At 35.7% G+C, this 27,663-nt stretch overlaps 1 protein-coding gene across 1 annotated transcript in view; it reads right to left on the bottom strand.

The window, feature by feature from the left end:
* CORIN (corin, serine peptidase) overlaps nucleotides 1–27,663 on the bottom strand; it is a 229,131-nt gene that overhangs the window by 151,457 nt on the left and 50,011 nt on the right. The window contains exon 4 of the mRNA XM_021701616.1: nucleotides 8,157–8,364. Coding sequence (XP_021557291.1) covers nucleotides 8,157–8,364 — 208 coding nt within the window. The remainder of the gene's footprint in view (nucleotides 1–8,156; nucleotides 8,365–27,663) is intronic.

Genomic DNA, 27,663 nt, shown 5'->3' with positions numbered 1-27,663 from the left:
CACAACTTGTAACCAACACAATCCTGATTCTCATTAATACTTGGCATACTACCAGGGCCCATGGGATAGAGGATTAACAAATCACAAAAGAAACTTGCAATTGTTAAATTATTTTTGCAGCTGTTTTGATTTTTTGTACATCATAAAATGATGCCTTACATATGGATCTTCAAATGAATTGAATCAGAAATATTAAATCTAAATTCTAGTCACATCCGTGTAATACCAATGAATTGTTGAGGAGAAAAGTAAGCAAATGACTCCACTGAGCTTGATAAAATGTGTGTGCTTGAGACCCTGTCAGTGATGTGACAGGGCATTGTCAGAAAGAGCTGAGCTGTCATGACCTGATTCTCCAGCTTTATGTCTTTGTGAAATAAAAGTAGTATGAGTTATCTGACTATATCTTACCCACATTTGGAGCCATTTTGGCTCATAAAATGGAAACTTACTTATCATTTAATATTTATGTATAATGGCAAAAGGCAGACAAGATTAACTGTTAGATTAGTCTAGCAGACTACACTAGATTAACTGATGTTGAAAAGGAAAGAGTCATACAATTGACCATTTCAACAGCCATGTAGTCAGCACTGGTTTGGCTAAAAAAGCCTGCTGCTTTCCAGTTTGTTGATAAACTCAGGGAAGTAAGTGGCAAATGGCTTTCAGAATATACCAACAAAGCTCATCTTTATTTGACTACTGATCTATATAAATTTTTAAAATTATAATTATGAAAAAAATGTTAATTCTGTAATGTTTCCATTCATTCCCAAATGTGACACAATAGAGTTCTTGGGACGTAGATAAAATCTTTAGTAAAATAAATTAGCAGTATATAATTAGTCTCCACTTAGAAAAAGATAATAAAATAAGCCTATTCTGACTTGATATAATAAATGAATACTTCAAAAAATTGTTTTAAAGCAAGCTATATTTTCCAATTAGCTTTTAAGATGATTTCAGGGTCACATTTACGCAGGAGATTGGCCCATGCTGTCTTATAAAATAACACATCTAAGAACACAGTAAGCCCTCCAAAATTACATTAGAAACACAGAAATTTTACTCTCTTATTACATTGTCAGTAAAATTTAATTCAGAAATGATATGGCAATACAATGCTGTGCTGTAGTAGAAACTGTGAGTATAAATTGGATGATGGGGGAGATGTTTTAGAATTCTAGCATAGCAAATATTTTTTAATCATTCCAGTAATAATTTTGGTACCCATCTTGATTATTCACCTAGAGGCCATTTTAGTAATATGGCCATCTTTAGCAATATGAAGGAGTCAGAATAGGAAGACCAAAGCATCTGTATATTTGAAATGACAGGGAACTTTTATTGTAACTTTAAGTAATGAGAACTGGAGTATGGGCTCATTTTTTCCAGGGAACTCTGCTGCTTCTAAAAGGAAACCTAGGGCATTTTTGAGAAATGAACAAATTGTGCCTTCCAAAAGGCAATTTTTAATATCACTTGTTTCTTTTAACATTTTTCTTCCTCCCTAGGGACTGAAACAAAAATGGGCCTAGACTTTTATTTATCTACAAAGATTTTAGCAAAAGCAAAAGCTTAAAAGATGAACATAAAGTGAATGGAAGTTAGCAACATAGCAGAATTCCAATCTTGATTTATTATCAAAATTTTAGAAACAAAAACCAAAGACACCATAAAAAAAAAAAAAAGCCAACTACAGGCCAATACTGCTGATGAACATAGATATAAAAATCCTCAACTGAAATATTAGAAAACCACATTCAACAATACATTAAAAGGATCATCCACCACGATCTAGTGAAATTTATTCCAGGGATGCAAAGATAGTTCAGTTGATTTGCAAATCAATTAACATTATACACTACATCAACAAAACAAATAATAAAAACCATATGATCATCTCAATAGATGTGGCAAAGCATTTGACAAAATTCAACATCCAAAATTCAACTATCAATAAAGTGGGTTTAGAGGAAACATACCTAAACATAATAAAGGCCATATATAAAAAACCCACAGCCAACGTCATACTCAATGATAAAAAACTGAAAGTTTTTCCTATAAAATCAGGAACAAGACAAAGATGTCCACTCTCACCCTCTTATTAAACATAATCCTGGAAATCCTAGCCACAGCAATCAGAAAAGAAAAAGAAATAAGAGGCATCCATATTAGTAAGGAAAAAGTTAAATTGCTGCTATTTGCAGATGACATACTATATATAGAAAATCCTAGAGTCCACCAAAAAACTATTAAAAGTAATAAGTGAAGTCAGAAAAGTCACAGAAATCAGAAATCAGTAGTGTTACTATACACTAATAACAAAATAGCAGAAAGAGAAATTAAGAAAACAATTCCATTTACAACTGCTCCAAAAATATTAAAATACCTCAGAATAAACTTAACTAAGGAGGTGAAAGACCTGTACCCTGAAAACTATAAAACGCTGATGAAAGAATTGAAGATGACACAAACAAATGGAAAGACATCCCATGTTCATGGATTAGAAGAATTAATATTGTTAAGATGTCCATACTCCCCAAAGCAATCTACAGATTCAATACAGTCCCTATCAAAATACCAAGACATTTTTCAGAGGACTAGATCAAATAATACTAAAATTTAGATGGAACCACAAAAGACCTCAAATAGTCAAAGCAATTTTGAGAAATAAGAACAAAGCTGGAGGTATCACAACCCCAGACTTCAAGATATACTACAAAGCTATAGTAATCAAAATAGTATGGTACCAGCACAAAAAATAGACACATAGATCAATAAAACAGAAGTCAGAAATAAACCCACAATTTTATGGTCAATTAATCTATGATAAAAGAGGCAAGAATACACAACGAGGAAAGGACAGTCTCTTCAACAAATGGTGTTGAGAAAACTGTACAGCTGCATGCAAAAGAATTAAACTGGACCACTTTCTTTTATAATTCACAAAAATAAACTCTGGGGTGCCTGGGTGGCTCAATCAGTTAAGCATCCAACTCTTGGTTTCAGCTCACATCATGATCTCAGGGTCATGATATTGAGCCCCGCATCGGGCCCTGTGCTCAGTGATGGGTCTGCTTAAGATTCTCTCCCTCTACCCCTCCTGTACTCATGCTCGCTCATTCACTCTCTCATTCTTGCTCTCTAAAATAAATAAACTGGATTAAAGACCTAAATATGAAACCTGAAACCATAAAATTCCTAGAAGTAAATACAGGCAGTAATCTCTTTGATACTAGCCATAGAAACATTTTCCTTGATATGTCTCCTCTAGCAAGGAAAACAAAAGCAAAACGAAACTATTGGGACTACACCAAAATAAAAAGCTTTTGCACAGTGAAAAAAACTATCAACAAAACAAAAAGGCAACTTACTGAATGGGAGAAGATATTTGAAAATGATATATCTGATAAGGGGTTAATATCCAAAATATATAAAAACTTATACAACACAACACCAAAAAAAAAACCAATTAAAAAATGGGCAGAGGACCTGAATAGATATTTTTCCAAAGAAGACATACAGAGCATGAAATGATGCTCAACATTACTAATCAGGTTTAGAAGGTGGGAAGAATGGGGAAAAAAATGCAAATCTTGCATCTCTGAAAGAAGTGATCAAGTTTATACCCTCCCAGAAAATTCACTTATCATCATTGACTACTCTGTCAATAATAGTAAGTTACTGTTCATGAAGAAGTTACTCTGTGCCATATAGTGTAGGCCATGTATGGGCACTTTATATAAATCATTCTGTTTAACACACACAAATGCAGCTTATGAAGGCTCTCATTATAGAGATGAGTAAACTGCGGGTCAGAAGGCTAACTAAAATGCCCAAGGTCTTATAACTGGCAATTGGCAGAATTAGGTTTCATCTGCCCCCAAACTTCCAAGTGCTTTTTTTTTTTAAGATTTTATTTATCTGAGAGAGATTGAGAGAGAGAGAAAGAGAGCACGAGGGGCAAAGGGAGAAGAACAAGCAGACTCTCCACTGAGCAAGGAGCCCGACATAGGGCTCGATCCCAGGACACCCGGACCATGCCCTGAGCCAAAGGCAAACCCTTAACCGAATGAGCCAACCAGGAGCCCCTCAAGTGCTTTCTCTGTAGTTGCCAGATTAAATTTTCTAATTTCCAGTCAACATACTTATTTGGGAAAAAGCAGAGCATTTTTTAAGAAGCTCATTTGAAGAAACACGTTTGATTCCTATCACAATCCTACAGGGATTAAGTACATTAACAGAAAACTGTCCTGTAGTTCCTAGGTTTGAAATATAATCTTGAATCTCAAGTAATCTGGCTAAATGAAGAATTTTCACTTCATTTCCACAGCTATTAAGAATTTCTGCAAAGGACCTAGTGACAAATCTATAGTCCAGAGGGAAAAAAAAATTAATAGCAAACATGTCAAGTTTTTAATGTGAAGGACTCATCTCATGAGCAGAGTTTCTCTGCAAAGTATCAGAAGATGTGAGTGGGGTGACGGTCATCCCACATTAGCAGGTCTCCTGGGTGTCTTCTAGAAGCAAAACTGGACCTTCCAAGCCAAACTGACCCCCCTTCAGTTTTGACAATATTATAGGCCCATTATTTAAACAACTTGGGTATGAGTGATAATTACACATCAAAAGCATGTGTTTGCAATACCTGTTTTCTCTTCCAGAGACCTTAATTGTATCTGGTGTGTCAAAAAGCCATCCAGAAACAACTGTTACTCTCCTGGCCCAGGAATTGTGGATTTCTCTCCAGCTACTTGCTGATATTTTTAAGCTACTCCTGCTAACACATATATTTTTAAGGCTATCCAAATGACTTATCAATGAGATCTCTATAGTTTGAGATAAATTTCATTGAATCCATATAAATTATGTACCACTTCAGTTAGCCTGTGTTATAGTATATGATATATGTATTTATTAATAGCAACCCTCGTCTAAATAAAAACTGTTAACGTTTATTGTTATAAAATGTAGTTAATGAGCATTTGAGGTCTCAAAGGGGCAGGTTAAAAACCAGACTATTTATATACCCCACTAATCTTTTTAAACTAAAATTTAAACATTAGCTATTTTGTCTAGGATGGAATATAAGCAATTCTCCATTATTTGAATAGTTAGAGAAAATTAGTATAATGGATGATCGAAAATAATGAAATATAAGAAAACTGTATTTACGCTATTTTCTACAATACATTTCATACCTTTATGAACTTACTTTGCTTATTAAATTTAGCTTCTGGTTTCCATGCACACACTAAATGACAGCAGGAAGCACTGGTCTGGAAGTATAATTATAAAATTAAATATAATAATAAATGTAACAATAAAAAATAGGATAAGTCCCCAAAGCATACCTGAAAAGTGACTATAAGTTATTATCCATTATAACAGAAAATGGAAAACACTTACAGGAGAGCATTTTTTCAGGATGAACCAGGTCAGGAGAAAAACAAATTTTACCTAAAAGTGCCCTGAAGACTATGAGGAGCTTAACCGGAATTTTACAACTGATTTAAGTGAGAGTGGAGATTGAGTTATATTAAGAAGGAAGACCAAAATGAATTCAGAGTCCCCAGGAAGCTTTCTTTCATTGTTTTATTTATGCACCCATATGACTCCATAGAGAAATTCAAGAAAAGAGTGGTAAGTGAAAATGTTTGAAATTAAGAAGTGGAACAAGAATCCAACTCCAACAGCCTTGAGTATTCGACCTAATTTTCTTTTAATCCATATGTATTCCACATTCTTTTTTTGCAATCCTTCAATACTTAATATATGTTAGAAATACTCTTTATGCTCTTAATTTCATTAGTACTACCTCACCTTCTCAACCCATTGATTTGATAGCCGTTGCTAACATTTCTTGAGCTCTTCATAAAAGCCAGGCACCCTCTGTCATTTGATCCTCATGTGAACTTTGCAAAGGAGGTTCACTATTATCTCCATTTTACAGGTGAGAAGGATGAGGCACATGGCCCCATAGCCTGCTTTCTTAGCCACTGTCGTGTGTTGAATGGAGGGCCCCAAAATGATGTGTCCATGTCCTAACTTCTGGAATCTGTGAATGTTACCTTATTTGGAAAAAAAAAAAGGTCTTTGTGGGCATAATTAAGTCAAGAACCTTGAGATGATGAGATCATCTTGGGCTACCTAGACCAATGACAAGTGTCCTCACGAGAGAAGAGAGACACACAGAGAAAGCTATGTGAGGATGGAGGGAGAGCGTGGGGTGACGTGGCCATAGGTCAAGGAAAGCCTGAAACCACCAGAAGCAGGTGAAAGTGAAAATGATTTCTACCCCCTCACAACCCCCACAGGGAGCATGGCCCTGTCAGATTTTACATCTCTAGTTTCTAGAACTGTGAGAGAACAAAGGTCTGTTTAAGCCACCCAGCTTGTAGTAATTTGTTACAGCAGCTCTAGAAAAATATTACAACCACCATGTTATACCGCCACTGTTTCTCTCTTGTTACCATGAAAGCATGCTCTGCATATGATTCTTTCTAGTGAAATGTTTTCCTAAAAGCAATATCTGCTCATAGTTCTTTACTTACTTCTACAATAAACAATCTACTATTTCTCTTCTACGCAGATTTTATTCTGTGGCAATGTAGGCTTTCCCCAATCAAAACAATGAATGCCTTCCTTCTGTTCAAAACATATTTTATACACTAACTAAATTAGTACATGGAACCTACCTGCACTTGAAAATGAATTTCATTCTAACATTATTATTCTGAAAACTCCCTAACATTTTAATTCAGAAAATAATTGATGTTTTATGTGATTATGTATTTAACACATGCTTTGCAAAAATTTTAAAAATGTATACTTAGTAAACTTAAAAAATTCCATAACATACTTTTCATTGATTTACTCTTACTGAAAATTATTTCAATATAATAATGTAATATCGAAATTATGTTATTTCAATAAGGTGATGATGGTCAAAAAGTACAAACTTCCAGTTATAAACTAAGTAATTCATGGAGATGTAATATACAACATGGTGACTATATTGTATTGTGTATTTAAAAGTTGCTAAGAGAGTTGATTTTAAAAGTTCTCATTATAAGAAAAAGAAAATTTATAACTATGTGTGGTGATGGATGTTAACTAGACTTATCGTGGTGATCATTTGGCAATATATTCAAATATTGAATCATTATGTGGTACACCTGAAACCAATATAATGCTATATGTCAACTTTATCTCAAAAAAAAAAAATGAGCTTACAAGATACATCCACAAGCACACTCACTCAAATGTTCTTTCCCCCACCCAAAATAAGAAAATTCTTTCTAATCTTATTTGATATTGTACTAGACATTCTCTGTTTGTCCCTCTGCAACTACCCTTCACCCTCCTCACCCTGCTCTGGGCTCTAGTGTTGACCATAAGAACCACCCAGCATCTCACCTATGCCTGTTTCAGAGGATGAGATTTGGGACTTTGGACCCAATAATATTTGGATGAGATTTTAGATCTCATCTATTGTGGTCACATCAACAACACACCCTTGCCCAATGGCTGTGGGTGAGTTCGGATGGTGGGAGGCCCCAGCAGATGGGAGGGCAGGAGTAGAGTGAGGTCAGAGTATTTCTTTCTCCTCTCTCCTGCAGGGCTGACAGGCTGGCTGCTGGTGGCTATGCTCCTCTGCATAGGGTCGCAGGACTTGGCTGGTTGGAAGACCCCTTGCCCATAGCTAAAACTCTCTCCAGTCGCTGTCCGCCCTTTTTCCCCCTCCACGTCTTGGGTGGTGGAACTGCATCCCCTATCATGAGACCCTGATGCCTCCCATCATTTGGTCTCTTAACCTGTCCATACCTCTATAAATCTTCTCTTCAATAAACTCTTTTCAGTCACCCCTTTGAGTGTGCTGTCTTCTGCCAGACCCTCACGGAAACAGCTCCTCAGTGTCCCAGCTGATTGCCTCAATCTCACATCCGGGATAATTTCTCTCCAGAAATAAAAGTATTCCAAGTTTTCACAAAAAAATTTCAGTTTCAAAGAATTACAAGTGGCTGTGATGGGTATGGGATATTTTCTCCTTTAACAAAAATAAACGGTGGTAGCTCGGGATAATTTCATTCCTCTCAGACACCTCTGTTACAACCGACTCTTATCACGGAATGATTTTGATTCCAAAATACCTGTCATCAGCATCACCGACGCACTCGGGGAAGGCGAGGCTACAGCCAAAAAGCATGATATGTTGGTAGCAGCTGAGGCGATGGAGGTACATGAAGAACTTGAGGAACTTCTCCACTTCCGTGTTTTTGACAATCGAGAAGAGAGGTGTTAGCGTGGTTTGGTAGGGCAGCATCTGACACTGGCTGTGGGTGATGTTCCTACAGGCACCTGGGAAGTCAAGGTAAGTATATTTAAGAGCAGACTTATCAGAATTATCTGTTTACAAACTCACTCGGTATAACAGACTGACATGTTCATGAGATAAAATACATTCTGTAAGAGTGATTATAGATATACAATCAGACATACACAGACGTACAAATAAGTGTGGCAGCGTTTGTGCATAAGATAATGAAATCAAGCTACTAATATTCACAAAGGAATAGTATCTGTATCCTGGGCAAATATAGAGAAAAATACACTCTCACACCTTGCTGATGGGCACCTAAGTTGGCAGGCACTATTTGGATCATAGCTAGGCAGGGCAATGTTAGATATGTTATATATGTGTTATAGCTATAAAGCTATATATATATATATGAAGAGAGAGAGAGACACTTTAAATGCATATCCCTTGGCACTGTAAAATTTTTGAAAATTTATTCTAAGGAAATAATCATGATTGTGAATATGGATTTATTTACAGGGATCTTCATCTCTGCACAGTTTATAATTTTTAAAAGATACGAATCACCTAAACATTCACCGATGGGAATTGGTTTAAAATACTTTGAAACTCAGGGGCGCCTGGGTGGCTCAGATGGTTAAGCGTCTGCCTTTGGCTCAGGTCATGATCCCAGGGTCCTGGGATCAAGTCCCGCATCAGGCTCCCTGCTAGGCGGGGAGCCTGCTTCTCTCCCTCTGCCTCTGCCTCTCTCTCTCTCTCTGACTTTCATGAATAAATAAATAAAAAAAAAAAAAAAAAAAAAAAAAAATTTTAAAATACTTTGAAACTCAAACAACAGAATACTTAGCTGTATGAGAGATGTTTTAGAAGACTAGTCAATCACATAGAATGGTGCTTGTGATAGATAAAAACAGCAAGTCACAAAAAAATTTGCATACCAGGATCCTGTTTTAAAAAATACATGATTAGGGGCACCTGGGTGGCTCAATCGTTAAGCGTCTGCCTTCGGCTCAGGTCATGATCCCAGGGTCCTGGGATGGAGCCCCACATCGGGCTCCCTGCTCCGAGGGAAGCCTGCTTCTCCCTCTCCCACTCCCCCTGCTTATGTTCCCTCTCTCGCTGTCTCTCTCTCTGTCAAATAAACAAATAAAATCTTTAAAAAAAAAAAAAAAAACATACATGGTTATACAAAGCTTTCCAGTCTTGTCCATGCCAACAATCCAGGGTCAGTCAGAGCCTCCAATTTCATTTTGTTTCATAGCTGGCTCTTCTCCCAAGCACTACCACCTCCACAGCCTCTCTTTCTCATTCCCTAAATTTGAACGTTTGGTGTCGTATAAATCAAAATATTAATATGAGTGCAGGTAATGGGATTTTAGGAGACTATTCTATTTTTCTTTCTTTAATTCTGTATTCTCTTACTGGTTTGTATGAAGATTTATTACTTTTGCTTTAAGAAGGAGATAAGTTAGGGGTACCTGGGTGGCTCAGTTGGTTAAGCATTTATCTTCGGCTCAGGTCATGATCCTGGAGTCCCAGGATCGAACCCCATGGCAGGCTCCACACTCAGCAGGGAGTCTGCTTCTCCCTCTGCCCCTCCCCCTGTCATGCTCTCTCTCTTTCTCTCAAATAAATAAATAAAATCTTTTTTTAAAAAAAGGAGATAATTAAAATTTCGGTTATTATTTAAATAAGCTATTATTTAAAAACAGCATCTTCAGGTTTTGGAAAAGGAGTGAAAGTATTCTAATTATGTTGAGAGGGGGGAGAAAAGCAAGAAGGGAAAGAAGCTCAATAAGAAAGGAAACATCTTTTCTGATAACTATATAATTCCCAGTCAAAGAAATAAAGAGAAAAACCTCTCCAAACCTAAGGCTAATTTCATTTTAATAAAAATAGTGTTAAAAAATAAGGCTGCATTTCTGATAAAATGGCCAAACTAACCCTTTGATCTGTAATACAGAATAAATACAGCCTACCACAGAAGGATTCCCAACCTCCGCATCCGCTTCCTTCACATAGGTCACCTCAGAGACTTTACTTCTGATCCTCTCACTGCCTTCCCTAGTCTCCTAAGTGCACTTCCTAATCTCACTTCTCTTTTTTCAAACCACTCTGAAAACTGCCCAAACTCTGTAGGAAGTCTTTTCCCCAAATGACCAGATTGTAGCCATTAGCTCAGTCTCATACTTCATGAAAAGACACACTCCACCATTGTTTTTATTATCCAACCCAAAGTGTGCTGAGCTCAGTGGGACAGGATCAAAACACTTTCCACTTTCAAAGGCAACAGTGACATGTGGAATTTCTCTGCATGCTAGACCCTAGGATAGACTCGGCCAAAAATTTAAGGGCACAACACTTTTTTGGACCTCATCAAACTCAAGATACAAAATGGGAAAGAAAGGAGTGAGAGAAGAAGAAAATCCAAATTAAAATATTCAGACAGGGGGCGCCTGGGTGGCTCAGTTGGTTGAGCGACTGCCTTCGGCTCAGGTCATGATCCTGGAGTCCCGGGATCGAGTCCCACATCGGGCTCCCTGCTCAGCAGGGAGTCTGCTTCTCCCTCTGACCCTCCTCCCTCTCGTGCTCTCTCTCATTCTCTCTCTCGCAAATAAAAAAAAAAGAAAGTCTAGGACATCTGCCCAGCTAGGCAGAGCCGTTCTGTGGAAAATCCAGATCTTCAAACCTATGTGTTCTGAATAACTTCTATTTGGAGCCACCCTGGGCTAACATAAAATGGGGTTATTATGTTAAAAACAGACCTTAAAGAAGGTAATTCCTAATGGCCCATGAAAGGAAAAGACTAAAAAGTATGTAATGATATGTCACAAAGCCTGAATTTATATCCATAGATAACACACCCATGTATACTGACCACATGCTATTATTTATTTTATATTACATGATTTTCTGTAAGGTTTGCAGCTTTGGGGTTTATACACTTGATGATAAACTATATTTGAAGTGATGAGGTGACCAAAAGGCTAATTCACCCCCACCCCCATTCAGTAGCCAAAGAAACTACTGAATACTGAGAAATCATTGGAAAAATACAAGATAGTAAGGTAACTCGTATTTGGTGTGCTATTCTATGTTCATGGCAATGTGAGCTGCACACAAGAAAAAAAGATATTTCCTTCTCAGGAGATAGCGAAAGTTCCCATTCCCATAAGTATACCATCCAAAGTGCTCCTACATCCCTTAATAACATCATCCTGTTCTATTTTCATTATAGTGTCAGGACTGCCTCATACAATCTTGTCTGTCTGTCTGTTTGTTTATTTATTTACTTATTTATTCCCAGTATTCATCCACATCACTAGAAATAACATCACTGGGATACCAAATAGTAGACACTCAATAGTTATTCACTGCATGAATGGGGAGATTACATGGAACAAAGTCTTCCCACTAAAAGTTTTCTTATTAAACAAGATAGATGCTGATGTGAACAAGCCAGTATATCTGAGACCCAAAAGCACTAAGGTTGATCGCTATTATTGAGACTATTGTTTTTAATGATCTGTTCCCTAGAACTTACCATGGCCTAGGGAGTCATCCCATCCTATTCCTTCCACCAGACTGATTCCCATCCTGGACTCCCCTCTGGACTATAGTGCAGCAATTGAAAGTAAAAGAGGAGGGACTGCCCTCCCTTTCCTCTACAAGGTATAACCTTTCATTATCCTTAAGCATGCTCAATTGCTTTTAGCACGAGACCTCAGCATGGCAGAGAAAACATAGCAGAAATCATCATACTGCTGATGTTCAACTGATGTATCAACAGCGTTGATACATAAAAATATATTATATAATAATATATATAATAAAAATATATTATTCACAGAAGATAGGGTGAGATAAGTTTACAATAAAAGCCTAAATAAATTAATTAGTTTCTATTCAGGTTGTCTCTTAATATAAAATATATTTTAAATTTCATTTCTACTTATTGTTTTATATTAAATACAACAGTTAAAAATAAGAAAAGAGATAAAAGATCCTTGAGTACTTTCTAGGCTGGATGTTTGCTAGGTACTTTATATACGGCACTTTACTTAACCTTCCTACAATCCTATGAGAAAGCTTTTTTTTTTAAAGATTTTATTTATTAATTTGACAGAGATAGATACAGTGAGAGCAGGAACACAAGCACGGGGAGTGGGAGAGGGAGAAGCAGGCTTCCCGCAGAGCGAGGAGCCCGATACGGGACTCGATCCCAGGACCCTGGGATCAGGATCTGAGCCGAAGGCAGACGCTTAACGACTGAGCCACCCAGGCACCCCGAGAAAGCTTTTTTATTCCCACTTTATAGAAGATGAATCAGATTCAATGAGGATGAGAAAGTATTCGAGGTTACACTATGTTAAGCTGTAGAGTTGTAATTGAAACCAGGTCTTTCTGATCCCGTAACCTATTCTCTTCCTGTGTATGATTCTGCCAAAGATACTATTCCATTTTAAACACTGTAAATGTACTTCATTCATTGTAGAATATTTTGATGAATCTCCTTGGATTTAGCAATAGAGCTGCTTCTCCAAGATTGGCAAAAATTAAACTTTTTCAAAGAAAACAGTGAATTGGTTTATCGTCCTTACTGCGAGTCCATTTGGATTGGGAATGCTTAGTATCTTATCTATTCCTGGCTGGACCACAAAGTCAGCACAGGTTGGAACTACATCAGCAGAATGGAATAATGTAAGCCAGTCTCTATTCTAGATAACTTACATGAAAAGTTACATTTTGTCCAAATAATTTCTGGGACAAACCAATTTGAAAGGACTTTGTGTACTTAGGGAGATCCATAAGAAGGTTACAGAAAGATAAGAAGGAACACAAAGTTAAAGACAGGACCTCTCTGTGAGGATCTGGGCTTCTTAAGTAACTCTGTAAACATCTTTGAATACAAACATGGTAACTATTTTATTTCTCATAAGAGAAAAATCAATGAATCAAAGTAAAACACATGAGTCAATTGTGGCATTTGTAATAAAGTCTTTACAGACATATTCAAGGACATAGGTAACCCAATGTCTTGCCAATTTATGCACAGGCAAAAAATATAAGTGCCTAGTTAGTACAACACTGTATAAATTATCAAAGTTAAGTAAGACCTATCTACTCTTGCCAGAAGAAGCATGAGGACTGGGATTTAATATTTTCTATATAATTACATATATTCCAGATTTAACATTTTTAATACAACCTCAAGTCTCTTGGGAAAGACTTTGCCAACGATTAAGCTTTGATATCCTACATATACCTATTACTGGGTCATTCTCTTGTATCATTCATACACACACGTTCATACTACTTGATTCTAAGATGTTTGAATGGTAGCTAAGGGCACACAACTTGTTGTCATTCATTCATCCAGCAAATATCTACTGTGGCAACACTGTAACACAGTGAGGGGTCAATATTTTATCGTAAATTAATTATTCACATTCCATAGAACAAAGTAAGATGTAACATTTTAGCTGTCACATCTTCATCTGTCAGTCATTTTTCATTCATTTTTAAAGAACACATCTTGTCCCATATAATTATCTATCCTAGAATTGTGAATGACTGAATGATAACAATAATTCAGATATGTACTTTCACGTTTGTAAAACACTTTTCCCACACATAGCATGGGGTGGTTGCACAGTCTGATTCAAATCCTGCCTTTATTATTCTGTATTTATGTGGCCTTTCACTAGTTCCTGAACTTCTCTGTTTATGTTTCTTCATCTGCAAAGTACTGTATTTGAGTTATTATAAAGATTAAGTGATGCTTTTACAATGCCTATCATTAGCACATATGATAAACTATAAAACTTTTTGCTGGGGTGCCTGGGTATCTCAGTCGGTTAAGCATCTGCCTCTGGCTTGGGTCATAATCCCAGAGTCCTGGGATCCAGCCCCACTGGGGCTCCCTGCTCAGCGGGGAGTTTGTTTCTCCCTCTCTCTCTGTTCTACATACTGAAAAGAAAATATTTAAAATAAATTTCTAGTTTTTGGAATGCATATGACATACTATTTATTTTTAATAAATATACCTTTTATCTTATTACAAGGCAATGTAAGATTAGAAAATAAAAGTAAAACATGAGCAACTACTCAACAACAACAACAACAACAAAGGAGGAAGAATGGAATAGTTCTTGTTGGTTGTACGCTCAGTATCAACTCTCCCATCCCTAAATGAATAGCAGTCATGAATTTTCAGAGGCCTCTCCCTAGCCCTAGCTCCAGGCATGAGTTCTGACGAGGCCAATGACAATTAGTTCATGGCATTGCTTGGCACTGTACTTTATTCAAGGGCAAATAAGAGACTGAAGTTGGTCCAATCACAGTAAAACCCAGGAACAGAATGGACTACATAATTTGGGGCACCCAGGGTAAATTGCAAATGTAGGGCCCCTGGTTCAAAAACTATTTTATATTATTTTATTTATATTATATTATTTATAATATTTATATGAAATTATATTATCATTAATAATTTCAACAAAGTGACAGCAGAGCATTAGACAACACATGGAGTCCTATGCTTAGAACTCTGTGTAACTATACAGGTCGGCATGTTTATGAAGCCAGCAAATGATTAGAAAGGAATCCTCCCTCCAGAAAACTCTATAACTCCCCATATAGGGAGGGATTTTTGAGCAGCAGCCCCAGGATTTCTCTAGAACATTAGATAAGAAGTAAAGGTGATCAGTTTAAGAGTTTTTGGGGCCTCCAATATGGAGAACTTCTGTCTTTTTAAAAGAGGCAGAGATATCCAAACACATAAGCATCTCTGGCTTTGTCACCCATTCAAATATCACATAAAAGTAGTACCTCTTCTCGGGAAACCAGATGCATCTACAAACTGCATCTCAGCTCCAGCTTGGAGAGTCACACATCTCTCCAGGGAAGCTACCCACACAGGACTGGTAAGGAGGCCATGCCCTACCCTTGTAAGTAGACACTTATCTCCCAAGTTTAGCTTAGGAGACAAAACATGGTCTGATTCTAGTTTTCCAACAATTGTGCTGAAATGTTTGTTGCTTTATACCTGCTTCTAAATTATAGCAGACGTAATAAGGCCAACCCCATCATGAGTCAGTCATTTTGAGTTCTTGATACACAGGGAGTTTCTCAAGAAAATATTAATGGCTATACTGTATCTCTACTCTGGATAGATTCGACAAATTTGGTCACACTGTAACTGAAGACATTTGTTGAACATTAAGAAAACTGTTTCTTCTTTATCTAGAAGATATTAACAGGAAATTTTAGAATACTTTTCTCCTACTCATTACCAACTCTAGTAGATAATGTCAATCCACTTGTCAGATGACAAAAAACAGAAGCCTGTGTAAAACCCAGCCTTGGAAAAAATGTAAATGCTGAAACCTCTCTACTCATTGCCTCTCTCGTGTTAGGGTGAAAATGGAAGGAAGTAACTGGAGTAGAGGACTCTGGGATAATAAAGCTGAAATAGAGAAACACAGGAAGCTTAAACATGTAAATGAATGTATAGAGTTGAAATAGCAAAGAAGCAGAGTCAAAATTAGTGAGACTGGCCCAGATTCAAATGGGGCAGATATAATGCAAACCTAGAGAGGCAGAGATTGGAATGGTGCATGGAACTATGGAATATCCAACACAAAAAACCCAAGAGGGGAATGTCAATTCAATTTTGTTTCTAGAGACACTGTAATTTTTCCTATAATTGAAAAATGTTGAAATATGAATTTTAATAATGATGAATTAAATATTTAATATAGGGTTAACATATTGTTGTATAAAGCCTTTGCTTTCTCTAGATGATTTCTTAAAATTATGAAATAGAGTATTTTAATTAAAAACTAGCTAATATCAAAATTCCTCTGTTCAATTAGAGGAGCAAATTTAAACTCTACTATAAGAGGCCCTAGAAAAAAGTCCTTTAAAAAGGATTCTAACAAAATTGATAAAATATTGATAAGCTGGGAGAGGGCACATTGAGATTCATTGTACTATTTTTTCTACCTTGTGTGTGATTAAAAATTTCTGTGTAAAATGATTTCTTTTTAAAGAATGAATTCCAAAATATTGCAAAATAAATAACCTGAAAGTTCACCCATGATAAACATCTAGAAATATTTTGTAAAATAAAACAAACTTCTTTTATGTGAACAGCTGAACTATCCATAAAATAAAAGGAAACCTCAAGATTCCAGAAATGTAACAGCAAACTGAAAACAAGAGCAATGAGTACATGAGATGACATCACAGGAATGAATATCACATGAGTGGCTATCATGAGCCAATACAGCAATGACCTTGTCTTAGAGGAAGCTATCTTCTCAATAAAGAAATAAAGGCTTGAATCCACAAGAAGCACAAAGAGGAAACAAGACCCCCACAAAAAACAGGGAACCAACTAGCTCAGGTATTTGATGAGGACACTTATCTGACTCTGCCTAGATTCTGGTTTGAAAGAAAAACCTTTCTTTAGGTACGTTCTACCAGAGCCCTAGCCCTCCCAAGGGTTTGAATTTACAATTACACATGTGATCTAAAAACCACACAAGCCAAATGTTAACATAAAAATTGGCCCCGGGGCAGGGATACCTTGGGGTGCCTGGTCAAACAAAACACTAAATTGTCCTAGAGTGACATGCCCTGAATCCAAGGAAGTTTATAATCCAAACTCATAAAATAAACAGGAACCCAATCCATTAAGAGAAAGAAAAATCATTGGTCATAACCAGCATCAGTATTAAAAGTCTGAGAACTTCAGAAAACTGAAGGTTGTCTGGAGGCTATTAAACAAGTATGAATGAAACAACTAAAGACAAAAATGTAGTCATTTGAATGACATACTGTAAATTGAAAACTGGAAGATTTGAAAAGAAACCGAACAGAACCTCTAGAAATGAAAAATATATATCAACACTAAAATTTAAAACTCAGTGAATAGAGTAAAATAGAAGATTAGATACTGCTGAAGAGAGAAGTAAAGAACTAGAAGACAAATCCGAGAAAATACATCAGAATTCAGCACAGAGATTAACAGAGGATGGATGAGAATGTCCAACCTAAGAGTAATTAGAGTTCCAGAAAGAGAGAATAGAAACATCAGGAGAGAAGTTATATTCATAGGGTTAATAGCTGAGAACTCTCCCAAATTGAAGAAATACCTGAATCCTCAGATTCAAGAAGCACATATTCTAGATGAGATACATAAAAAGAAATCCACATCATATCCATTTTAATAAAACCAGAAAAGGTAAGAAAAACTTTTTAAAGCTTCCAAAGACAAAATTCCAAAATTTAAATTGGCACTAAGGTTTCTGATAGCGTTGAAGAATCCATATAAATGTGAAATAAAATTCTTAAATTGATGAGAGAAAAAAAAAACTGTCAACTTAGCTAAACAATCATGCCATAGTGAGGGGGAAAATAAAGACATTTTAAAACAAATCAAAACTGAAATAGTATTCACTGGGAGAACTCCCAAGGAGTAATTTAGTTAAGAAGAGAATTTAACCCAGAAGGAAGAAGCAGGATGCAAGAAGTAATGGTAATTATTAAAACATGTATACTTAAAATCCTTCACAATATTGAAAAGTAGTGCAACAGCCTTCTTTGTTTAAGGGCTTCTTTAAACTTTAGGGTTTGAGTACCTGCTTCTAAATTATAGCAGACATAATAAGGCCTTATTTATTTATTACTTATTTATTACTTATTTATTATTAAACCAGAAACCTAGGGCTTATTGCTTTGATTGCTCAAAAACATAAAGAAAAATAAGAATATCCCCCATTTTTTGAAGTTTGAAAAAAAATGAAACTCTATGCCATGGATACAGAAAGGAACTAAAAAAGAAAATGACATATTTTAAGTTAAATCATATTATTGAATTATTTTGATTTCAGAATTTTAAACTATAGATTTGTTGCCTATCCTATGTAAATCTTTATTAAATCCCTACTATTATAAGGTATGCAAAACTCCCTATATAACTAGCAATGAAATGAGGTAAGCATAAGTAGAAATTTATTTTAAAATAAATATTATTAGATAAATATAATTAGTAGATAAATATTAATAGTATCTACTTAATAGAGCTTTCATGTAAGGTATACAGTACAATACTTGATACACAATAAGTGTGACATTATTTTCTAGTCTTTTTTTTCTTTCAAAAGATACATTTTACTTAACATAAAATGAATATATATAGCATTACAGTGTATTACAATGCTTTGTATATATGCAATGTACATACTATTTTGTAGCCTACTTATTCCACTCACTAATATATGTTCATTTCCACATTTCTCCAGAAAAGACATACAGACGACCAACAGACACAGGAAAAGATGTTCATCATCACTTACCATCAGGAAAATGCTAATCAAAACTACAATGAGATATCACATCACACCTGATAGAATGGCTAAAATCGACAACACAAGAAACAACAGATGTTGGCGAGGATGTGGAGAAAAAAGAACCCTCTTGCACTGTTGGTGGGAATGCAAACTGATGCAGCCACTTTGGAAAACAGTATGGAGGCCCCTCAAAGAGTTAAAAATAGGACTACCCTACGGTCCAGCAATAGCACTACTGAGTATTTACCCAAAGAATACAAAAACACTAATTCAAAGGGATAAATGCACCCCTATGTTTATATAGCAGAATTATTTACAGTAGCCAAGATATGGAACCAGCCCAAGTGTCCATCAACCGATGACTGGATAAAGAAGATGGGGTATATATATACAATGGAATATTAGCCATAAAAAATAATGAAATCTCATCATTTGCAAGGACATGGATGGAGCTTGTGAGTATAATGCTAACCACAATAAGTCAGTCAGAGAAAGACAAATACCATATGATTTCACTCATATGTGGAATTTAAGAAACAAAACAAAGGAGCAAAGGGAAAATAGAGAGAGAGAGAGTGGCAAACCAAGAAATCGATTCTTAATTATAGAGAACACCTCACACCTGTTAGGATAGCTATTTGATAATAGCTAGACAAGAGATAACAAGGGTTGATGAGGATGTAGAGAAAGGAGAACCCTTGTACAGTGTTGATGGGAATGTAAATCGGTGTGGTCGCTATAAAACTCAGTGTGGAGATTCCACCAAAATTAAAAATAGAAATACCATATCACCCAGCAATTCCACATCTGGGAAAGTGGCATTTCTTTTTTATCTGAAGAAAACGAAAATGCCAATTTGAAAAGATATATGCACCCCATGTTCATTGCAGCACGAGTTACAACAGCCAAGATGTGGAACAACAGAAGTGTCCATTGAAAGATGAATGGACAAAGAACATGTAATGGGATATTATTTGGTCATAAAAAGAAATCCTGTCAATAGCAATAACATGGAGAGAGACAAATACCGTATGGTATAATTTATATGTGGAATATTAAAAAAAAAAAGGACTTCACAGAAACAGAGAATAGAGTAGTGGTTGCTAGGAACTGAGGGGAAATAAGGGGTTGTAGATCAAAGGGTACAAATTTTCAGTTACAAGATGAATAAGTTCTGAGGATCTAACTAACATATAGCAGGGTGACTATAGTTAACAATACTGTATGATAGACTTGATATTTGCTGAGAGTAAAAGTGTTCTCACCACACACACAGAGTTAACTACATGAAGTGATGGATGTGTTAATTACCTTGATCTTGGCAATCATGTCAAAATGCATATGTATATCAAATCACCACATTTTACACTTTAAATATATGCAAATGTTTATCAATTTTTCCTCAATAAAGCTGGGAGAAAAAAAAAGACTACTTGTTGAGTTTAAATCTTCTTGGCAACTCTTTTGGTGCTTAGAGTTCATCCACTAGGGATGTACAATCAAAATATTCTAAGTTCAGTGGAGATAATTCTTTTATTTTGGATGGTTGAGTCACTAACTTGATATACAGTTAGATAATTTATTGCCTTGTTTTCAATTTTTAATGAATTTTTCCCTCTGGTCTAATTGTTTATTAAATGAGTCATTTACCTGATTCTTAATCAAAACTACACGAAAGGTACATTTAAAAATGTCTTATTTGCATCCCTGTCACTTCCTTCATGTTCTTCTTCACCAAAAAAACCCCATTTTTATTAGTTTTTGGTGTAGCCTCCCTCTGTTTATTTTTTTAACATAAGTAAATAAATATATTTTCCCTTTCCAATTTATCACACAAAAGGTGGCATATTTTATACATTGTTTTGCACCTTGATTTATTGATTCATGATTTAGTCTAGAGATCACTATATATATATCAGTGTGTAGAGATCTACCTCATTATCTCCCCAGATGTATCTTACACTATTGCTTGGCTACACCACATTTTTTTTTTAACAGTTCCCTCCTAATGGACAGTTAGAATATTTTCATTCTTCAATTACAAATAATGTCAAAGCATCCAGGTTTTTGAGAGATACTCCTTATTGGATTAAAGATATTTTCTTCCTTGTTTAGTGTCAAATTTTAACAAATGTTTTTGCTTCAGCAATTGAGATGATCAGTAAAAGAAATCTACTTTATTAATTAAATTAGGAGACCTATGAATGAAGTGTCTAATATTAAGCCATCCTTGTATTTCCACAATAAGGCCTATTGTGTTAAAATGCAATATAATTTTAGGTGTTAATAGATTTGGTTGCTGATATTTTATTTAATAGCTTTGCATTAAATGTGAGATTTGTATTAGTCTACCCAGGCTGCCATCACAGAATACTATAGACTGGGTGGCTTAAAGAACAAAAATTTATTTTCTCCCAGTTCTGGAGCTGGAAGTCTAAGATCAAAGTGACGGCATGGTGGGTTTCTGAGGAAGGCTCTTCCCTTGGGTTATAGAGGATGTCTTCTCACTCTGTGCTCACTGTGTGCTCACATGACCTCTTTTTTGTATGAGCATGGAAAGAGCAAGTTTTCTGGTGTCTCCTCTTAAAGGAAGGACACTTAATCCCATCATGATGGTCCCACCTCATGACCTCCTCTAGCTCTAATTACTTCCAAAAGTCCCCATCTCCAAATACCATCACATTGGGTGTCAAAGCTTCAACATACGAGTTTTAGAGGGATACAAACATTCAGTTCATAACATTCCACCCTTGGTCCCCCCAAATTCATGTCCTTATATGCAAAATATATTTATTCTATCCCCAAAGCCCCAAAGTCTAAGTCATTTCCAGCATCAACTCCAGAGTCTTACCTAAATATTATCTAAATCAGATGTGGGTGAGACCCAAAGCACAATTCATCCTGAGGCAAAATTCTTCTCCAGTTGTGAAACTGTGAAACCTGACAAGTTATGGGCTTCCAAAATACAATGGTGGGACAGGCAGAGGATAGACATCCCCATTCCCAAAGGGAGAAATAGGAAATAAGGAAGGGGTGACGGGTCCCCACCTTAACACTGACAGTGCATGATGTGTCCCCACACATTACTTGCTTCACTGTCTCTCATGATTGGCTATAACATGGCCACTTGGCCAATCCCCAAACTCTAAAACAAGTAAAAAGTTAATTCATTTCTTTCCCATGGCAACCCTCTCATATTATTTATTTTTAAAAATTTCTGTTGACCTTAAAAGATACATAATATGGTAACACACGATGGCTTAATAGCCATCAAGTTATCATAAATCAGTTTCTTAAAATGCATATCCTTTGTCCAGTACACATTTCTAAACATATAACCAAAGCAGAAACAAACTCTGTGAGTTGGTTACTTAATAAACAATGAAAGATTGGAAAGAAATTTCAAGGAGGGAGTTGTGTAATTCCAGACCTCCCACTTTCTGAGGTGATAAAATTCTCAATAGTACCTATAAAAGCAAGGTTGGCCTTCCCATGAAATTGAAAACTACAGGCTTGGTTCAAATTATCTAAGTTAATTATATTCTAACTAGATTTTTAAATTTAATAGTGATACAGTATAATCTCATTAAAAATGAAAAATCCAGGTCAAACCTTTAAACTGAAATTAACTTTTATAATTATAAATAAAACTTTATTGTTTGGAAAAACGATATATTTATTATAGCTTAAATATGGTATGAATTAACAATTTTATCTATTAAAGAAATAAGAAGAATTGAAATAGATCATGTTTTCCTCTGTCCCTGACCCTCTCTTATAGAATTTCTCAGTTTGTTTATGTCTCAAGGCAGTTACTAGACAGTGGCTACTTAGGGACAGGATTTCTCTATCTGGTCCAATTTTATAGTACACAGCCAAACCCCAGAGCCTGGCACCCAATAAACAGCTGCTGATGAATAAATGGTGCTTCCCAGAACATCCTAAACTCTCAGAAATTGAGATCTCGCAAAGCTTGGAGGAGCACATAAACATCAGAATGAGTTTACACCAATTAACATAATTATAAACAAGTACTGTAAGTTTTATCAATTCAAACACCACATACAAATATTAGGTTAATGATGCAGAGGAACAAAATATAAGAATAAAATATGTTAACAATAAAAGACAAGGAGCAGTTTGCATCAAATGTAAACTGATGCAAAGCTTTTGGCTTACAAAATTCATTATTATATTCATTTCAACTACAAGTAAGTGAAAAGTCATATTCTCCAAAGGCACAAGTAACAGCAAACAGATTCCCACAGATAGTTTTTTTGCTTTCAACACAGAATTGTACAAAGACCAAAAACCTAAGACAGTCAGCAAATTGAATGATTCAGGCAAAAGAATATACACAATGCCAAATTTCTTTCAGAACCAGAGAGTAGAATAAATTACACAGGTTTTTTTTTTTTAACTTTTATCTAAGAATTTGGCTTTTAAAAGATCATTTTTATCCTTGAATTGGATCAGGATTGTGTTGGCAATGTAGTATCACCATGCTATTGTTTTGTTTTTCTTTTTTCTCTATACTGATCAAGGATATTGGGCTGTTCTTCCTGAAGAGGAAACTGTGATAATGATTCTGGAGAGGAAAATTTTGAACCACAAGCTTTTGACACAACTATTTAACTCTGACTCTCATTTGCTACAGTAATGTGTTATAGGCACGATGCCTTTGGGGGAACATGTCACCTGTGGAATATTGCAGGATTCATTTTGGAAAGAAGGTCAGGAAGTCTTACCCAGAGATCTTTGAGAAGGGAAAACTGGGACCATAGTCAATGGAGAGTGAACCAGTGACCAATCCATTACCCCTTTCAAAAGCCTACCTCTGCAAATGATTGAGTTTGCTTTCTCAGGAAGAGAACCCAGTACTTCCCAAGGACAGTCATCTAAAGATGAAATAAGGAGAAAGGAAAGGAGAGTGGGTTGGGGGGGGGGGGTGGAATCCATCACTACATTTGAAATTCCTTTCTCTCTTTCCCAAGTATTGTGCAGGTCTTTACTAGAATGCTACCGTGCTAACCAGAAAAACATGCAACAATTATTTAAACGTTTCACTTGGTTCTTGCTTAGATGTTGATTCCAGCCAGAAGCCCATTTCTGAATCTCATAACTATTCTTCAAGCCTGAAGAATATGATTTAATATACAGAAGAGGGCAACCAACTGGACTTGAACATTGGTGTCTAACACTGATGGTTAGCAGAGCACATAAGCAATAGTGTCCAGGGTCATGACTAGAGTAAATTTTGGAGTAGCAAATTCCTAATGAAGCAGCTTAAACAGGCCTTAGACTCTTCCAGGTATCAAAAAAAACCTCTTTTCATCTGGAGTATGTATTCTTAATCATAATCCAAAGACCCCAAGGGACCCATACATAGAATTTTTATTGTCTATGAAGAACCTGGATTGGAGAAAAATAGCATTTCTATTTCCATTAACCTCCAACTGAAATTTTAGAATACTTAAATTATCAACGTAGGTAACAAATGTAGAAAAACAAATTAAAAATTATACATGATATTTTCTTATCAACACGGAGCTGTGGCAGACATTTCAAAATATTATTTATGCTCATCCCTGTTATAAAATTATAGTTATTGACCTACTGCTAGATATCATTATTGAATAGACACACGAATTACTGTATCATTAATTTATGTTTCTAATATTTTGATAACTGAATTTTAATAAAATTGCCTTCCTTTGTGATTCTGTGTAATTTATCTTAGGCACCAAAACATTATTCTGAGAAAGCACCTACAGGCCTCACCAGATTGCCAAAGCAGTCCTTGGCACCAAAAAAGTTAAGAAGCTCTGCCATAGAGCCTTGCTGCTTTTTCTGGGTTTGTGACACAAACAGCTAGAATTCTGTTACCCGAAAGCAGTATTTTGCAAGCTGAAAATTGTCACAGGCATTCTTACAGGGAGAAAGTTATGCAGGTGTATATATAATTAGATATAAACCACTTTATGCCTATAGATCTAGCGCAACTACAAAATTAGTATGTATAATTTAAATAGAAACAAAATTACAAAGCTAATGAAATTTAAGTTAATTATATTAATGAATAATAATAACATTATTCTATGAAAAGTATGGTGCTGAGTCCCAAGTTCTTCTGTACTTAGGAAGTTTATACCACCATGTATCCCAGCTGAGCAAGTGGGTCACCATTTTTCTGTTTGAATCACCATGAAGGTGCCCTTTGTACAGGAAGCCAGTACATACTTTCATTCTGCAATTGAGAAGAGTATCTATCAAGTCTGCCTCTGTCCGTTTCTTGATGGCTGGCAAACATCTAGGCAATACAGCTTAGCAGTAACATAACTCATAAATAGAAACTCAAATACAGGCACCAAAATTCCACGTAAGTACTTGTTATAAGACGGTTACCCAGGTTATTGAGGTAGACTTACAGTAGTTATTTTTTTATCACTGAAATGAAAGCATATATTTAAGAAATTATTATAGAGAATTCTTGGATCCTCAGAATACATCTGAGTCCCTCAAACCCCAGATGGAAAAGTACTGTCCAACAAAAAGCAAGGAATGCTAAGGATACAATTCTTGGGCACACTTAATCTGTTCACTCATCCCCATTTACACATATGAGCACAGATAAGCACAGATCCCCACTCCAAACAGCATAATAATCCATAGTCAGTAAGCTATAGAGGTGGGTGCATTACTCTGAGGACAGCAGAACTGACTTTAAAAAATATAATGAAGACATCCAGTGTTCTATTGTTGATAAGATTAGAAAATGTCAGGGAAAAAGGAGAAGGGACTTAACGTGATTTCAGATGTCTAATTAGACTCTAATTAGACTCCCTCTCCCCAAAATCCCCCTTTGTAGAGTTGCCTGATGAATAGTAATCATCAATAGTCTTGAAAACTTCAAGACTCTGATCCCCTTAGCTTCATACTCTTGGCAGAACTTACTTTCAAGCTAATAGAAACACCATGTTACAAACAGAAAACTAGGAAGAAAGAATAACTTTAGGGTTTTTGACTGGTGTGTAAGCTTTCTACACTCAGCAATTTTTTTTATTATGTTATGTTAATCACCCACATATTACATCATTAGTTTTTGATGTAGTGTTCCATGTACACTCAGCAAATTTTTAGCATGTGATTAGGGCACTTTTGGTACAAAGTTATCAGTGCTAATAAATCTTTTTTTAAAAGTGAATGAGAGGCATGATGCATTTTCATCTGATACAGATGATTACGGAGCTGGTTATCAAAGAGCATGATAACAGAATACTTGAAGCTTCTAGCACATTACCCCACTCTTTTCTCACTTTAATTCCTGACCAGAGTTTCTAGGTTACTTCATTGTGCACCAAATTATTTTTAACCCAAAAGCTCTTGGTTGGTCAAAGAGTTTTTTCCCTTTCCTTAGAATTCAATTTATGTTTAAATATTTATAAAAATATGTAAGGAGAAAGGTGAAAACAAAAAAGTGAAAATACAAAATGCAACCTAGAAAAATCCCTTGCTGAAATATAATATGCAAGCTTTCCCTTTACATATTACAACTGGGTTTCAAAATGCAGCTAATGAAAATCCAGAAGTAACAGATGTCACATAAAACCTGTTTTACATTTACAAAGCTCCACCACAGTGTAATGGGGGGGGGGGGGTATTCTGATTAAGAGTTTACAAACTATAGTAGTCTATGCTTTGGCTTGATATTGAGGACCACCAGGCGGAAAGGTCTTAAGGAAAGGCTACTTCCTTGTACCTTTGCCTGGAGTTCTCTCCTTGGTTTCCTACCCAGGATATTTGGATAGAACAGAATGTCTGGGCACTGTATTTTTGGACTGAAGTGGACTTAAATAGCTTTCACATATGCCAGGAATTTAAAATGACATTTCAATTAGATAATAATTTTTTTAAAAGTATAAAAGCAAATCCTCTGTTAGGTGTTAGTACTGATACAAGGCATTAAATGATGCTTTAAGTAAAACTGGTTAAATATCAAGTGCAGAAGTATGATTAGATATTGTTAATGAAAAGTGATAAATCAGATATTAAAATTTTGAAATGACTGTAGTTCATTTCTTTTTCATTCAATAAATATTTTATAGTGCAATGAACAAAACAAATTACTCTCCTCGAGCTTAAATTTGTTCTGCAACAACAAAGAATGCAATAAAATTAAATGAAGAAGCATGAAATTCTTGGAAGAGCAGTGGTCTAGGAGTCCCAAGAACAGAATTCCAATTTAATGCCTACCAACTACTACACAAGTGATATTGGATATGTCAACTTAATTTCGCTAAGCCTCAATTCCCTTACTTGAAATGGTGTGTATTGTCTGTCCTGCACACCTCATCAGTTAATTACATATAAGGACCACAGAGAAAGTATTTAAATATGCCCTCAAAACAACCAAAAGCTCTATAATTACAGGCTAGCAGTATTATTGAAATGTATGAAAAACTATCAAATCCTTTGCAATGAATAATTTTAGTTAATACCGACAGCCTATTGAGGGTCTAGGTGGTCAGACAGTAAAGCTCAACGTTAACTGTCAAGTACATTAACGACACGGAATGATATATATTCAAAGGTTTTGACCTTTCTCCATTTAACCGTTCTAATTTCACCTGGATTTCCTTTACACGTCAAATTACGTTCATAGTCTCAAGCAATGTTCCAGGCATAGGAAGAGAAAACGAGTCAAACAGACTTCCATCAAGCTTCCAAACTGAGTAACAAATACCATATGTTTCTTTACTCTTCAGAGTATGTGTCTGCCACCTCTACTTGAATCTTAACAAATGACAGAACTTTCAAAATAGAGATAAATCCACTTAGCAAAAGAAAATAACAATTGCTGTAATTGCAACCACATTAACGGGACTGAGTTTTTGCTTAAATGACTTCTGCACTTGTAATGAAAAACACGGTCCTTAAGAAAATAAAACTGGGGTAAAAAAAAGTTGAGCAATAGGAGAATGA

This window comes from Neomonachus schauinslandi, chromosome 2 (assembly GCF_002201575.2).
Source record: "Neomonachus schauinslandi chromosome 2, ASM220157v2, whole genome shotgun sequence".
Taxonomy (NCBI): domain Eukaryota; kingdom Metazoa; phylum Chordata; class Mammalia; order Carnivora; family Phocidae; genus Neomonachus; species Neomonachus schauinslandi.
The sequence above is the reverse complement of the archived record's forward strand: the minus strand, read 5'-3'. Positions and strand labels throughout refer to the sequence as shown.